The 12,446-nt window shown below is 41.2% G+C and overlaps 1 protein-coding gene across 5 annotated transcripts in view; it reads left to right on the top strand.

Moving 5' to 3' along the window:
• Nucleotides 1–693: 693 nt before the first annotated feature.
• Nucleotides 694–12,446, top strand: part of NFKB2 (nuclear factor kappa B subunit 2) — a 43,758-nt gene continuing 32,005 nt past the window's right edge. For 3 of the 5 annotated variants that reach the window (XM_070945232.1, XM_070945233.1, XM_070945230.1), the window contains exons 1-7: nucleotides 694–771; nucleotides 1,668–1,733; nucleotides 3,583–3,661; nucleotides 4,471–4,511; nucleotides 5,359–5,457; nucleotides 7,636–7,787; nucleotides 11,149–11,255. In XM_070945232.1, coding sequence (XP_070801333.1) covers nucleotides 1,710–1,733; nucleotides 3,583–3,661; nucleotides 4,471–4,511; nucleotides 5,359–5,457; nucleotides 7,636–7,787; nucleotides 11,149–11,255 — 502 coding nt within the window. In that variant the 5' untranslated portion in view covers nucleotides 694–771; nucleotides 1,668–1,709. Of the gene's footprint in view, nucleotides 772–1,642; nucleotides 1,734–3,582; nucleotides 3,662–4,470; nucleotides 4,512–5,358; nucleotides 5,458–7,635; nucleotides 7,788–11,148; nucleotides 11,256–12,446 lie in introns of those variants that run through there. The other 2 variants (XM_070945231.1, XM_070945234.1) reach the window with 2 other exon arrangements.

The following is a 12,446-nucleotide window of genomic DNA, read 5'->3' as shown; positions in this document are numbered from 1 at the left end:
TCCCACTTATGACTGTAACTTTGTTGCTTGTATCCTTAGGATTTATATTGATATGGTTTCCTGATTGCTTATTAGTACCCTATGACTATCACTAAGTGTTGTACCTTATGATTCTTGATGAATATATTTTATTTTTTCTTTACGTACACTGAGACCATATGCACCAAAGACAAATTCCTTGTGTGTCCAATCACACTTGGCCAATAATAAGAGCCTTGGTGGCACAGCGGACTAAAGCACTGTTAAGTAACACCAGCTGCCTGCAATTACTGTAAGTTCAATTCTCACCAGGCTCAAGGTTGACTCAGCCTTCCATCCTTTCGAGGTAGGTAAAATGAGGACCCGGTTTGTGGGGGCAATAAGCTGACTTTGTATAAAAAAGAACAACGCTTAGGGGGGGCTGAAAACCCTACTAAGCAGATATATACAAAAGTATGAAGCCTATTGCTTAACGCATTGTAAACCGCCCTGAGTCTCCGGAGAAGGGCGGCATATAAATCGAACCAATAAATAAATAAAGAAGTCTATTCTATTCTATTCTTTTCCCACTCAGCAGATCAGGGGAAGGAGGGGAGGGTCCTTGGGCAAGAGGCCTCCCTCGTCCACACCTCCTTCGCCGGAGTCCGGCCCCTCCAGAAATCAGCTGACAGCGGGAACCCCCAACCCCACCCACCACCCTACGGAAGGGGCTGGCGGAGCTACGCCAAGGCCGGGGAAGTTTGGCCTCGTCCAAAGGATATGGCCGAGCGGTTGGGGAGTAGTAAAGTCTGGGTGAGTGGCAGCAGCCGGGCCGGAGTCCTTTATTCTACTCCTTGGCCGACTTTTATTGAACGATTTGCATTCTTCTAATTCAAGCCTTCCTTTAGGGTTGGCTTCCTTTAGGGTTGCTCCAAAGATACTACGCCCTCTCCTCTCCCAGCAGGGCTTGCATTATGCCCTGGGAGAAGCCGATCTTCTCCTCCTCCTCCTCCTTTGCCCTCCCTTTCCTTCCACTCCGCGATCCCCTCTGAAATCTCTCTTCCCCCCCCCTCCCTAAAAAAGAACCATGCTTAACCCCAACAGCACGTGGGGATCTGACGCCTGGCACCATGCCAGCAGGGCACATGGGGGGGTACACAGCAGGGGACAGCGGGAACCCCCAACCCCACCCCCACCCCATCATCATCATCACCACCACCATGCCAGGATCAGCGGGCAAAAGCTGAAATCCGGCCCCCCCTCCAAATGGCTGGAGAGAGAATTGAAGCGGACTCCCTTCCAGCCCCCCTTCCCCTCCTCTGGGCGTGCTTTCCCCCCCTCTCCCGTCTCCCCCAACAAGCGCCCCTTGGCAGCGTTTTTTCCTTGCCCGCCCCGCAAAGAGGAGAAGGCTGGTGTTTTTTGGGGGGAAAGGCGGAAGAAAGAAGCTGCGCCGCCCAGAAGCCGCGAGAAAGCGGAGCGAGCGCCTGCCTTCTTTTCCTTTTCTTGCTTGCTTTCTTGTCCCTCCCTCTCTCGGGCTTTAGCTGGGTTTCTAGGGACTTTCCAGCCCTACCTACTTACTGTTTTGCCCGCCCAGTTTCCCCGCGGCGGCGGCGGCGGTAGCAGGAAAAAGTCTGCTTGGTTATTTTGTTGTTGTTGTTTTTTTTCCCCCCCTTTTGAAGTTCCTCCGTCGGTTGTGTTTTCTTCCGCAGAGCCGGATTGCCCATCCTGTGGTTCTCAGCTGAAGAGCCTCCATGGATGGTGAAGGCTATCCCGCGGTGAGTGCTTCCGTTGCTTGGGAAGGTTTCCCCCCCCCCTCTCCCCCACCAACCACTCTCCCGGGGCCGGCTCACTTTGAATTGTGATTTGGGTGAAAACAAATGGGCCCGCCTGGCCTTCAAGAAGTTCTCTTAAGTCCCAAGTTTTGCATTTTATCTTTTTTTTTTGGGGGGGGGGGATAATGTGCTTTGGAAAGCTTAACATAAATAAAAAACCCCAACAGTTGTCTTTCTCTGCCTTTGGTTGGGCCCATGTGCGTTGCACAAGAGTCCTTCCAGAGTAAAGTTGGTGGCTGACTAGGTCTCTCTCTCTCTTTCTCTCTCCCTCCCTCCCTCTCCCCTCTCTCATTCCCTCACTCTCTCCCTCCCTCCCCCATCTCTCCCTCCCTCCCTCTTTCCCCCTCTCTCTCTCCCTCTCTCTCTCACTCCCTCCCTCTCTCTCCCTCTTCCTCCCTCTCTCTCTCACTGTCTCTCCCTCCCTCTCCCCCTCCCTCCCTGTCCTACCCTCACTCTCTCCCTCCCTCCCTCCCCCTCCCTCCCCCCTCTCTCTCCCTCTCTCTCACACTCCCTCCCTCTCTCCCTCTTCCTCCCTCTCTCACTGTCTCTCCCTCCCTCTCCCCCTCCCTCCCTGTCCTACCCTCACTCCCTCCCTCCCCCATCTCTCCCTCCCTCCCCCTCCCTCTCCCCCCTCTCTCTCCCTCTCTCTCACACTCCCTCCCTCTCTCTCCCTCTTCCTCCCTCTCTCACTGTCTCTCCCTCCCTCTCCCCCTCCCTCCCTGTCCTACCCTCACTCTCTCCCTCCCTCCTCTCTCTCTCCCTCCCTCTCCCCCTCTCTCTCACACTCCCTCCCTCTCTCCCTCTTCCTCCCTCTCTCTCTACCTGTCTCTCCCCCCCTCCCTCCCTCTCTCCCTCCCTCTCCCCCTATCTCCCTCTCTCTCACACTCTCTCCCTCTTCCTCCCTCTCTCTCTCATTGTCTCTCCCTCCTTCCCTCTCACACACACAAACACACAGACAAAGAGAGAGGAATAGCTGGGATTTGTGTTCTGTGTAGTACAACCATTTATGAACATATACACATGATTGGTTGTATATGTGAAGTAAGGTGAGGCTTAAACAATAATGGGGCAAATAGTTGTGGGTTTTTTTCTTTTTCTTCCCCCCCCCCCCCAAACAACTCATTGGAGAGATCATTCTCATATTGGCCTTCTTCCAGATGAGAAATAGGCCCTAAGCAACTCATCTAACATTCTTGTTTTAGGTATTTATCGGTTTTGGGGGATTGCCTGACTTTAAAAGAGTATAGGTCACTGATGGCTAACCTTTTCCAGACTGAGTACCCAAAGTGCACACCTGAACCCCCAAAATGCAATGCGTGTGTGGCCCCTGCGCATGCCCCCCCCCCTGTGCCTGTGCGCCCCTGTGCCTGCGTGCGTGATCCCTGCATGCGCCTCGTCCCCCACACATTCGCAGCAGAGACCCGATGACCAGCTGGCTGGCGTGAGGCGCATACACATGCACAGCAGAGCTGAGCTGGGGGGACGGTTCGTGTGCCCGCAGAGAGGGCATTGCATGCCACAGGTTCCCCATCACAGGTGCATCTGTTATGTGAATTGTAGTCTTGGATGGGAGCATTCTTTGCTGTCAGATGCTCAGGAGACCTTGCCTTAGATGAGTGGCTTTTTTTTCCCCAATGTTTTCATTTAATTGTCGTTAGTAGTAGAGAGTTAATGTAGATGTCATTCCTGCTGACTTTTGTTTAGAATCTTTATAATGCTGTGACTATAATGCTTTCAATCATCTGGGTGTTAAGATGATTTCATTTTGTTCTTGATCCTTGTTTCTATGCAGTGCTTAGATGGGATAGATTATGACGATTTTCAGTTTGGTGCTCATTTGATGGAGCAGAAAGAGCTGTTCATGGAGACAGGTAAGGAACTTTTTGGTAACTTATATGTTCTGAGGAATGTGGAACTATATAGTACTGGCCAAAATTGTGGAAACGTTTTGGGAAAAGTGTATTTTTGAGGTTTGATGGCTAATAACATCACTTTTTTTTGGAGTTTCAAGATAATCATATTCCACTGCTGGAATGGCCAGGGAATAGCCCAGACCTTAATCCAATTGAAAATCTATGGAGCTACTAACTAAAGAAATTGTTAGTCAGAAGCGACTCAGCAATAAAACCCAGTTAATAGAAGCCATCATTCAATCTTGGTTTCATATTATAACAGCTGCAGAACTCAAAGACTTGATTCGCTCCATGGGAAGATGTTGTAAGGCCGTAATCCATGCTAAAGTTTACCCAACTATGTATTAACTGACATGGTGATCATTTTTGTTTATCTTGTTTTTTTCTATGGTGATAATTTTTGTATATCTTATTTTTTTCTACGTGTTTCACTTTTCTTCTTTATACTGTAACTGCTATTCTAATAGCAAATCCTTCATAAAAGTTACTGCATTACATTCTTGATTAAATTATCTTTCCATTGATATATAATTTTATGGTACTACTCGAAAAAAAAGGTGGTGTTATTAGCTAGTTTTAGAAAATACACTTTTCCCAAAAGGTTTCCACAATTTTGGCCGCTACTGTAGACAACTGAGGGAAGGAGCTAATTTTCTGTTTTCATCTGTTTTGTTAATACTGTTCCTCTTAAATTGTATTAGGTAAGTTTATAAGTGTATTTAACAACATTGGGATACTCTGAATATCTTCTTCTTTGTTTGTTTTAGTCGAAGGCCCATATGTCACTATACTTGAACAGCCTAAACAGGTAAGGAATTTCTAAGGATGCTGGGTTCCCCAACTATATAAATAGAAGAGAATATATGTAGCCCAGGGTTGAATTGTGGGTTCACAGCTTTGAACTTTGTGCTCTCCAAGCTTATTTATTTGCAGATGTTTCATTTCCACACTAGGTAACATCTTCAGTGTAGTTTTGTAATGCCTGTGATCAAGTTCAGAGAGCATCAAGGACTCCATCATTCCCCATTTTTTTTTTTTAATTTGATTTATATGCCGCCCTTCTCCGAAGACTCAGGGCGGCTTACAATGTGCTCAGCAATAGCCTTCATCCTTTTGTATATTTTTATGCAAAGTCAGCTTATTGCCCCCACAACTGGGTCCTCAATTTACCTACCTTAGAAAGGATGGAAGGCTGAGTCAACCTTGAGCCTTGGCGAGATTCGAACCCTGCAGTAATTGCAGGCAGCTGGTCTTAATAACCAGCTTAATAACAGGGTGCCTTAAACCCCTGTACTACCAAGGCTCTTTTTGTGTTTTTTGTGTGTGTGTTTTTAATGACCCCATAATCCCTTACATCGGGGTGGAGTCAGGGCAACTGAATGGAGCTGAGCGTTTACTGGCTGCCCGCCCTTCCTGTCGCCAATGCAGAGTTCGCAGCAGATAAATACTCGTCGTGCACAGAGAGAGAAATATCTGCCACTACCTAGGATCGAACTCACAGCCTCCTGATAGTGAGGCGAGAGCTCCACCTCTAAGCCACGGCACCACTCACTCCATCATTCCCCATCTATATCCTATTATAGGCAAACTTTTTCCTAGCAGTTTGGGTTTTGTTCTGATGGAATGACTTTGCTTGAATTACCATTTTTTGGCAGCGAGGTTTCCGGTTCCGTTATGGCTGTGAAGGGCCCTCACATGGTGGATTGCCTGGAGCATCTAGTGAGAAGGGGCATAAGACTTATCCCACTGTCAAGGTGAGTATCACATTCGTTTATTTATCATGTTTTATGAAGATTTTTTTTTTTTTTTAAAGAATAACCTACATGGCCTATTCTGTCTTTAGTAAAAGTTAAATAGTTTTTTTTTAGTAGTCTTATTATCGGTACGTATTTTGTTTGGACTTTCTGATTAATTAAAATACAGTACGGAAGGTCAGTAAAGTAATTGTTTTTGATACACATTTCAGTACTTTTAAGTTTTCATAACATTACGCCTGGTTGTTATAGATAACTGACTGAAGTAAATGCATCTATTTTTACAGAGTTAGTCTTGGGCCTTAAATCTACTGCTCCTGGCAACAGGCTTTTGATTTCAGAGCAACTGAACATTTGTTCTGTAGGAATAGAAAATTTTGATTTGGCTAAATTCTGCCCTAGACTGGTCTTATTACCATGGACAGAGAGCACCCAGGAATAAAAAGGAAGAGCATGTTGTGTTTATTGTATATTTTACTCTTCCTTATGGAAGGCATTTAGAAATTCCTTTGGAACATGCATTCAGAATTCTAAGTGAATTTTAAAATGCTTTTTTTAAAAAAATTTGATTTATATGCCGCCCTTCTCCGGAGACTCAGGGCGGCTTACAATGCGTTAAGCAAAAATGTTGAGTTAATTAATCTTGGATCTTTTGGTACGGGATCTAAATAACAAAAATAAAAAATTAATAATTTTTAAAATCAAATTATGATTAATTTTTAAAATCGTGTATTCCAATTTGTGTTGTTTGGTTCAAGAAAATTCCTCAAAACTAGCTGGATAGAGTGTAACAAGAACTGTGTATAAAAGAAGCTTAAATATTCTGGCTAAAACATAAAAACATAATCCTAGATTAAATTAAAATCAAGAAAATGTATTAAATTAAAATCAAGAAAATGTATTAAACCCCAAAATGCAAATGTATGGAATTGACCAGATTGAAAAGACCATCTGCTTCTATCCGTAAGTAATGTTATTTTCGCTTAATGTGAGCAGATCAGCAAGCCAGATAAACTAGGATATTTATTATACTCAAAAAGTTTATCAGTAAAAATAGCTGTTAAATCTAGCTTTGCGTATTTTGAGGCAAGCTAAATTAGAATTTGCAAATTGGTTCTTTCATTGGACTATTTTTACCTTGTTGCTTACTGCTTCCATAAAGGCAGAAATATGAATAGCTACTTGTTCATTACTTGAACTGCCCAGAGTTACTTTGGGTAGTTATTTAATAAATAAGACAAATAAATAAAAATAATAAATATTTTGGCTTACTAAACTAAGATTCATGTCTGTTTGCTGTATGCAGATATGATCAAAGGTGTGATATGGTCTGAATTGCTGTTAATGGCTATGGATATAAGCAATGATCCAAAACTGATTTTTGTTACTTAGCCATCTAAAGGCAATTGTAGTCTATGTTAATGAAAATTGTTAGGCTTGTATCATGAGCATAATTCAACTCATTATAAATTATATATAGTAGTGGCCAAAATTGTGGAAACTTTTTGGGAAAAGTGTATTTTCTCAAAACTAGCTAATAACACCACCTTTTTGGGGGGAGTAGTACCATAAAATTATATATCAATGGAAGGATAATTAAATTAAGTATGTAATGCAATCACTTTTATGAAGGATTTGCTATTAGAATAGCAGTTACAGTATAAAAAAGAAAAGTGAAACACATAGAAAAAACAAAATATACAAAAATGATCAACATAGAAAAAAACGAGATATACAAAAATTATCACCATGTCAGTTAATACTTAGTTAAGTAACCTTTAGCATGAACTATGGCCTTACAATTTCTTCCCATGGAGTGAACCAAGTCTTTTAGTTCTGCAGCTGTTCTAATGTGAAACCAAGATTGAATGGTTGCTTCTATTAACTGAGTTTTATTGCTGGGTCGCTTCTGACTAACAAGTTTCTTTAGTCGGTTGGCTCCATAGATTTTCAATTGGGTTAAGGCCTGGGGTATTCCCAGGCCATTTCAGCAGTGGAATATGATTATCTTGAAACTCCAAAAAAAAAGTGATGTTATTAGCCATCAAACCTCAAAAATACAGTTTTCCCAAAAGGTTTCCACAACTTTGGCCACTACTATAAGGCAATATTTCTTTTTAAAGTTCCATGTACATTTCATAGAGAGATGGGTGTTCATTCTGTATCCTTTTATTGCAGATCTCTAATTACACTGGACTGGCTAGGATAGAGGTGGACTTGGTGACACACACAGATCCTCCACAAGTACATGCTCATAGCCTTGTGGGAAAACAGTGTAACGAAGCTGGCAACTGCATTATGATGGTGGGCCCAAAGGACATGACTGCCCAGTATGTATGACTTACTGATGAAGGAATGATGGTGGGGTTCAAAAGGCAAGACCTATTTCATGATAGCATTCTTTTTTTCCCCCAAGTGTTAGATTGGATGGGGTTGCAATATCTTGATTTAATGAAAGCTGGAGCTTTCTGCCATTTTGCAAGGAAAATTCAGCACAAATATATACTGTGTTTTTCGCTGCCTAAGACGCACCCGAACCATAAGACGTGCCTAGGTTTAGAGGAGGAAAAGGGGGGAAAAAATATCACGCGGAGCCTGAGAGGACCATAGATAGGTGTCCTCTCATGTGCCAGCTCTGCAGAGGTGGGCATCACATACTGTAACAATCAGTTGGCCTGAGCAGAAAATGTGAGCTCGTGTGCGGCATCAAAAAAACGGCGATTATATAGGACATGATAGCACCAGGGTGGGTGGGTGGGCCCAGCTGCTGATCAGAACTACCGGTTCGCCTGAACCTGTCCGAACTGGCAGCAGCCCACCACTGCAGCTCTGTTGACTCCTGCACTGCAGAAAAGAGATAGGCAATGACAAAGACAGAAGAGGCAGGGTTCAGCACTGTAAAAGGACCCCGCCGCCGCAGCCTGGTCTGTGACACAATATTCGCTCCGTAAGACACACAGACATTTCCACCCACTTTTGGGAGAAAAAAAGTGTGTTTTATGGAGTGAAAAATACGGTAATTCCATTGTGGAAAACATTGTGTCTTCCTTGCATGAAAAGATGTGGTGGCTGCAGAGAAACCATGCAGCGTGCAAGGATGTTGAAACGGGTTTCCACAGGACAAGCTTTAATGTTTGGGTGTTCTCTCTGTAAAGCTTCACTCACACCATCCGTTCAGATAGAGCAAGTAGTGGGCTAGATGTTCTCATTTAGTGACTTCCTTGTTTAATGGCCATTTGCAATTACAATAGTGATAGAAAGTAACTTTACGACCTCACATTTATGACCTTCTACAGGTCGGTAAAGCAAAGGAAAGCTGAAGTAAGATCATAAGCACAATTGCACTTTTAGTGACCGCTTTGCTTAATGATTCAGTTGCTAGTCCCAATTGTTGCTAAATAAGGATTATCTATAGAGTTATGGAAGGTTCCTAAGCAGAAACTTAAACATTTTAAATACACACACACACACACACACACACACACATTTTATTTTTAGATACTTAAGAACAGAACCAAGGGGGGAAAAGCAGGAGAGAGAAAAAGAGAGAGATTTACAAACTAAAAATTAGCTAGGAATTTACAGAACGGTAAAAAAAAAAAAAGAAAAACACATTTATTCCAGTAGCAACATTAAAACAGTTTATTAAATAATCATATACGAATTTGGCACTTTAAAAATATTGACTACTGTTTAATCAGAGATCAATATCTTATGAGTGAAAATAATGTACTATATAAAAACAATTTGAGATTTAGCTTACTAACAAAAACAGTAATAACAATAATCAAATAATAAGAATTAAGAAGTTCTAACTAATCTGAAACCATCTTTAATTTTATGACCAGTGAGACAGAACGTGGTATTTTAAAATCTTATTTTAAGAGAAACCTGAATTTTGGATATTGCAGTATGTTATGTCCCAAATTATACTCGATAAGCAGTTTCCAAATAAAGGTAGTATCAGATTTATTTTTTAATTTAATTTAATTTTAATTTAATTTAATTTCCAATTTATATACCGCCCTTCTCCCTGAGGACTCAGGGCGGTGTACAGCCAAGATAAAAAACATAGAATACAAATATTAAAACATTTAAAATATATATAAATTTTGGCCCGAAAGTTAAGAATCACAAACTAATTAAAAGAATTTAAAAATTTCTTCTAAGCCAACCCAAAAATACGAAGATATTTTTTTGATATTTATGTTTGCTGTTCCAGTTTTGATGGTCTAATGGAGGTTTTTGCTACAGTTTCTAGTCTCTTTGCCATCTGCAAAAGATATTATAAGATATTGTAAATCTGTCAAAATTCAGATAGTTTAAGCAAATATCAAAAAATCTACATTTTGTAATGGATATTATGCAAATCATTGGCAGGTTCTGCTTGTTGGGGGTTGGCAAGAAAGGTGCATGATATTAAAAGCGCATATATACATTAATATGCACGAACTGGCATATTAAAAGTTCATATATACATTAATATGCATGAACTGGCAATGACTTAACATAGAAAATCTGGGCTACGGTATATGAAGATATCAGCTGGTTTACAACTGATGTTAAAACATCATTAAGAAACAAACAAAGCTACCAGTATAAAGTTTGATAACTGTAACTAATAAAAAATACTAAGAGTTGAAAAAAATGCGGAAAACAACAACGAAAAAGATTAGGAGGCTAGAGTAATTCCCCTTTGAACAAAGACTATTGTATTTTGAACCTTTTAATTTGGAATAGAAACATATCAATTTATTCCTGTTCCAATTTTTAAGCTCCTGTTCATTCACTGAAATTAAACAAGGGGAGATTTATGAGCAATAAAAGTTTGCATTATTAAATTTGGTATCACCTGCATGGGTTTTTAAAAGATGGACATGGAGCATTGGCTTTAATGCTCCCCTGTTGGTTCTTTTTGAGCTCCCTAGTGCTTTTTGGTTGCTGCTAATATGCTAGAATAGAATAACAGAGTTGGAAGGGACTTTGGAGGTCTTCTAGTCCAACCCCCTGCTTAGGCAGGAAACTACACCACTTCAGACAGATGGTTGTCTAATCTCTTCTTAAAAACTTCCAGTGTTGGAGCATTTACAACTCCTAGAGGCAAGTTGCTCCACTTATTAATTGTTCTAACTGTCAGGAAATTTCTCTTTAGTTCTAGGTTGCTTCTCTCCTTGATCAGTTTCCACCCATTGCTTCTTGTCCTGCCCTCAGGTGCTTTGGAGAATAATTTGACCCCCTCTTCTTTGTGGCAGTCCCTGAGATATTGGAACATTGCTATCATGTCTCCCCTCGTCCTTCTTTTCATTAAATTAGACATACCCAGTTCCTGCAACCGTTCTTCATATGTTTTAGCTTCCAGTCCCCTAATCACCTTTGTTGCTCTTCTCTGCACTCTTTCTACAGTCTCCACATCTTTTTTACATAGTGGCGATCAAAACTGAATGCAGTATTCCAAGTGTGGCCTTACCAAGGCATTATAAAGTGGTATTAACCACTTTAAAAAAACATGATAATCGTGTTTCCATCAGTAATGATAGGAAATCATATGTTTGAGATGAAATGATATGTTTTAAATGTTTGGTGATTTTATCATGCTCATCTCAGTACCGGTGTCTAGAATTTGAGCAGATTGCTGCCCACATAGACATTGTGATTGTTACTGCAAGTAGAGGATAATTTGTCTTTTATCAGATTTAATAACCTAGGTGTGCTCCATGTGACTAAGAAAAACATGATGGAGGTCATCAAAGACAAACTGCAGAAGCAGAAGATGCGAAACAGAGTACAGCCTCTAACAGGTAACTTTGAAACAGAAAATAAAAGCTTGGGGAAGATGGATTCTAGATATGGTCACGGTCTTCTCTCTCTTTTACCCTCATAGCCTAGATAGAATGGATGATTGTGTTGTAGGCAATAATGGTTAAACTATGCATTTATTTATTTTTCACTTGTTAGCAGTCCTCTATTGGACCTTGCATGGAATAAGAATATTGGTCATAAAACATTTTTCCCGTCAGATATTCTCTCTCTCTCCCTCTCCTTCTCTCCCCCTCCCCCGCCCTCTCCTCCTCCCTCCCTCTCTTTCCCCCTCTCCCTCTTCCCCTTCCTCCCTCCCCATCTTCTCTCTTTCTCCCTCTCTCTCTTTGCCTCTCTCCCCCTTTCTCCCTCCCTCTCCCTCTCCCCATCTTCTCTCTCCCTCTCTCCCTGTCCCTCTCCTCCCTCTCTCTCCCTTCCTCCCCTTCTTTCCTTCTCCCCCCATCTTTTCTCTCTCTCACACTCACTCTCACACAGAGAAAGAAAGAGAAAGAGAAAGAGAAAGAGTTCTATAGGGTGATCTGATCATTATGACTTTTACCAAGGAAAATGCCTGTGCTTGCTCAAAGTAAAACTGGTTGTTCTTTGGTAATAAATGAGTGATATAAATGAGGTTATTTAACTCAAGTTGCTACTTCCAAATTGTTCTGAACTGCTTCCATGTGGGTTTGAAGCTTGGGGTAATTGATACACTCAATGCAAAAAAGGAAAAACGAAAACGGAGAATTTAGCTAAGGAAAAACAATGAAAGGAAAGCACACTAAAAAGAACTAAAAAGAAAAAGAAAATAAGCATATTAAAGCTCAACCTCAGCAATTACTTCTAGTGCCCAAACTATTATAAAGGAGTGGTATTATTGAAGTTGTATAAGAACCATTTTTCTTTTCTTTCATAAGTTTTCCCCCCTAAACAGAAATGGTAAACAAAACTATATTTCAGAGCAAAGCATTGCTTCTGGCCTTAGTTTCTCTTTAGTTGAATCTTACAGCAACCTTATTTTGCTTTTATTTAAAGTTTAAAAAGTTATGTAAGCTCTTTGAACAATCAAAAACTGGTTTTGAGCTTTTATTATCAATGGGAATCTACTCAAGATTGCAGTAGGTTATATTATTGCAATTATTATTATTATTATTATTATATGGTTAATCTTCAGTTTGATTCACAGTGTGGAACTG

The sequence above is a fragment of the Pituophis catenifer genome, unplaced genomic scaffold, assembly GCF_029215685.1.
Source record: "Pituophis catenifer annectens isolate HBS135680 unplaced genomic scaffold, rPitCat1.0.hap2 SCAF_6, whole genome shotgun sequence".
Lineage (NCBI taxonomy): Eukaryota > Metazoa > Chordata > Lepidosauria > Squamata > Colubridae > Pituophis > Pituophis catenifer.
The sequence above is the reverse complement of the archived record's forward strand: the minus strand, read 5'-3'. Positions and strand labels throughout refer to the sequence as shown.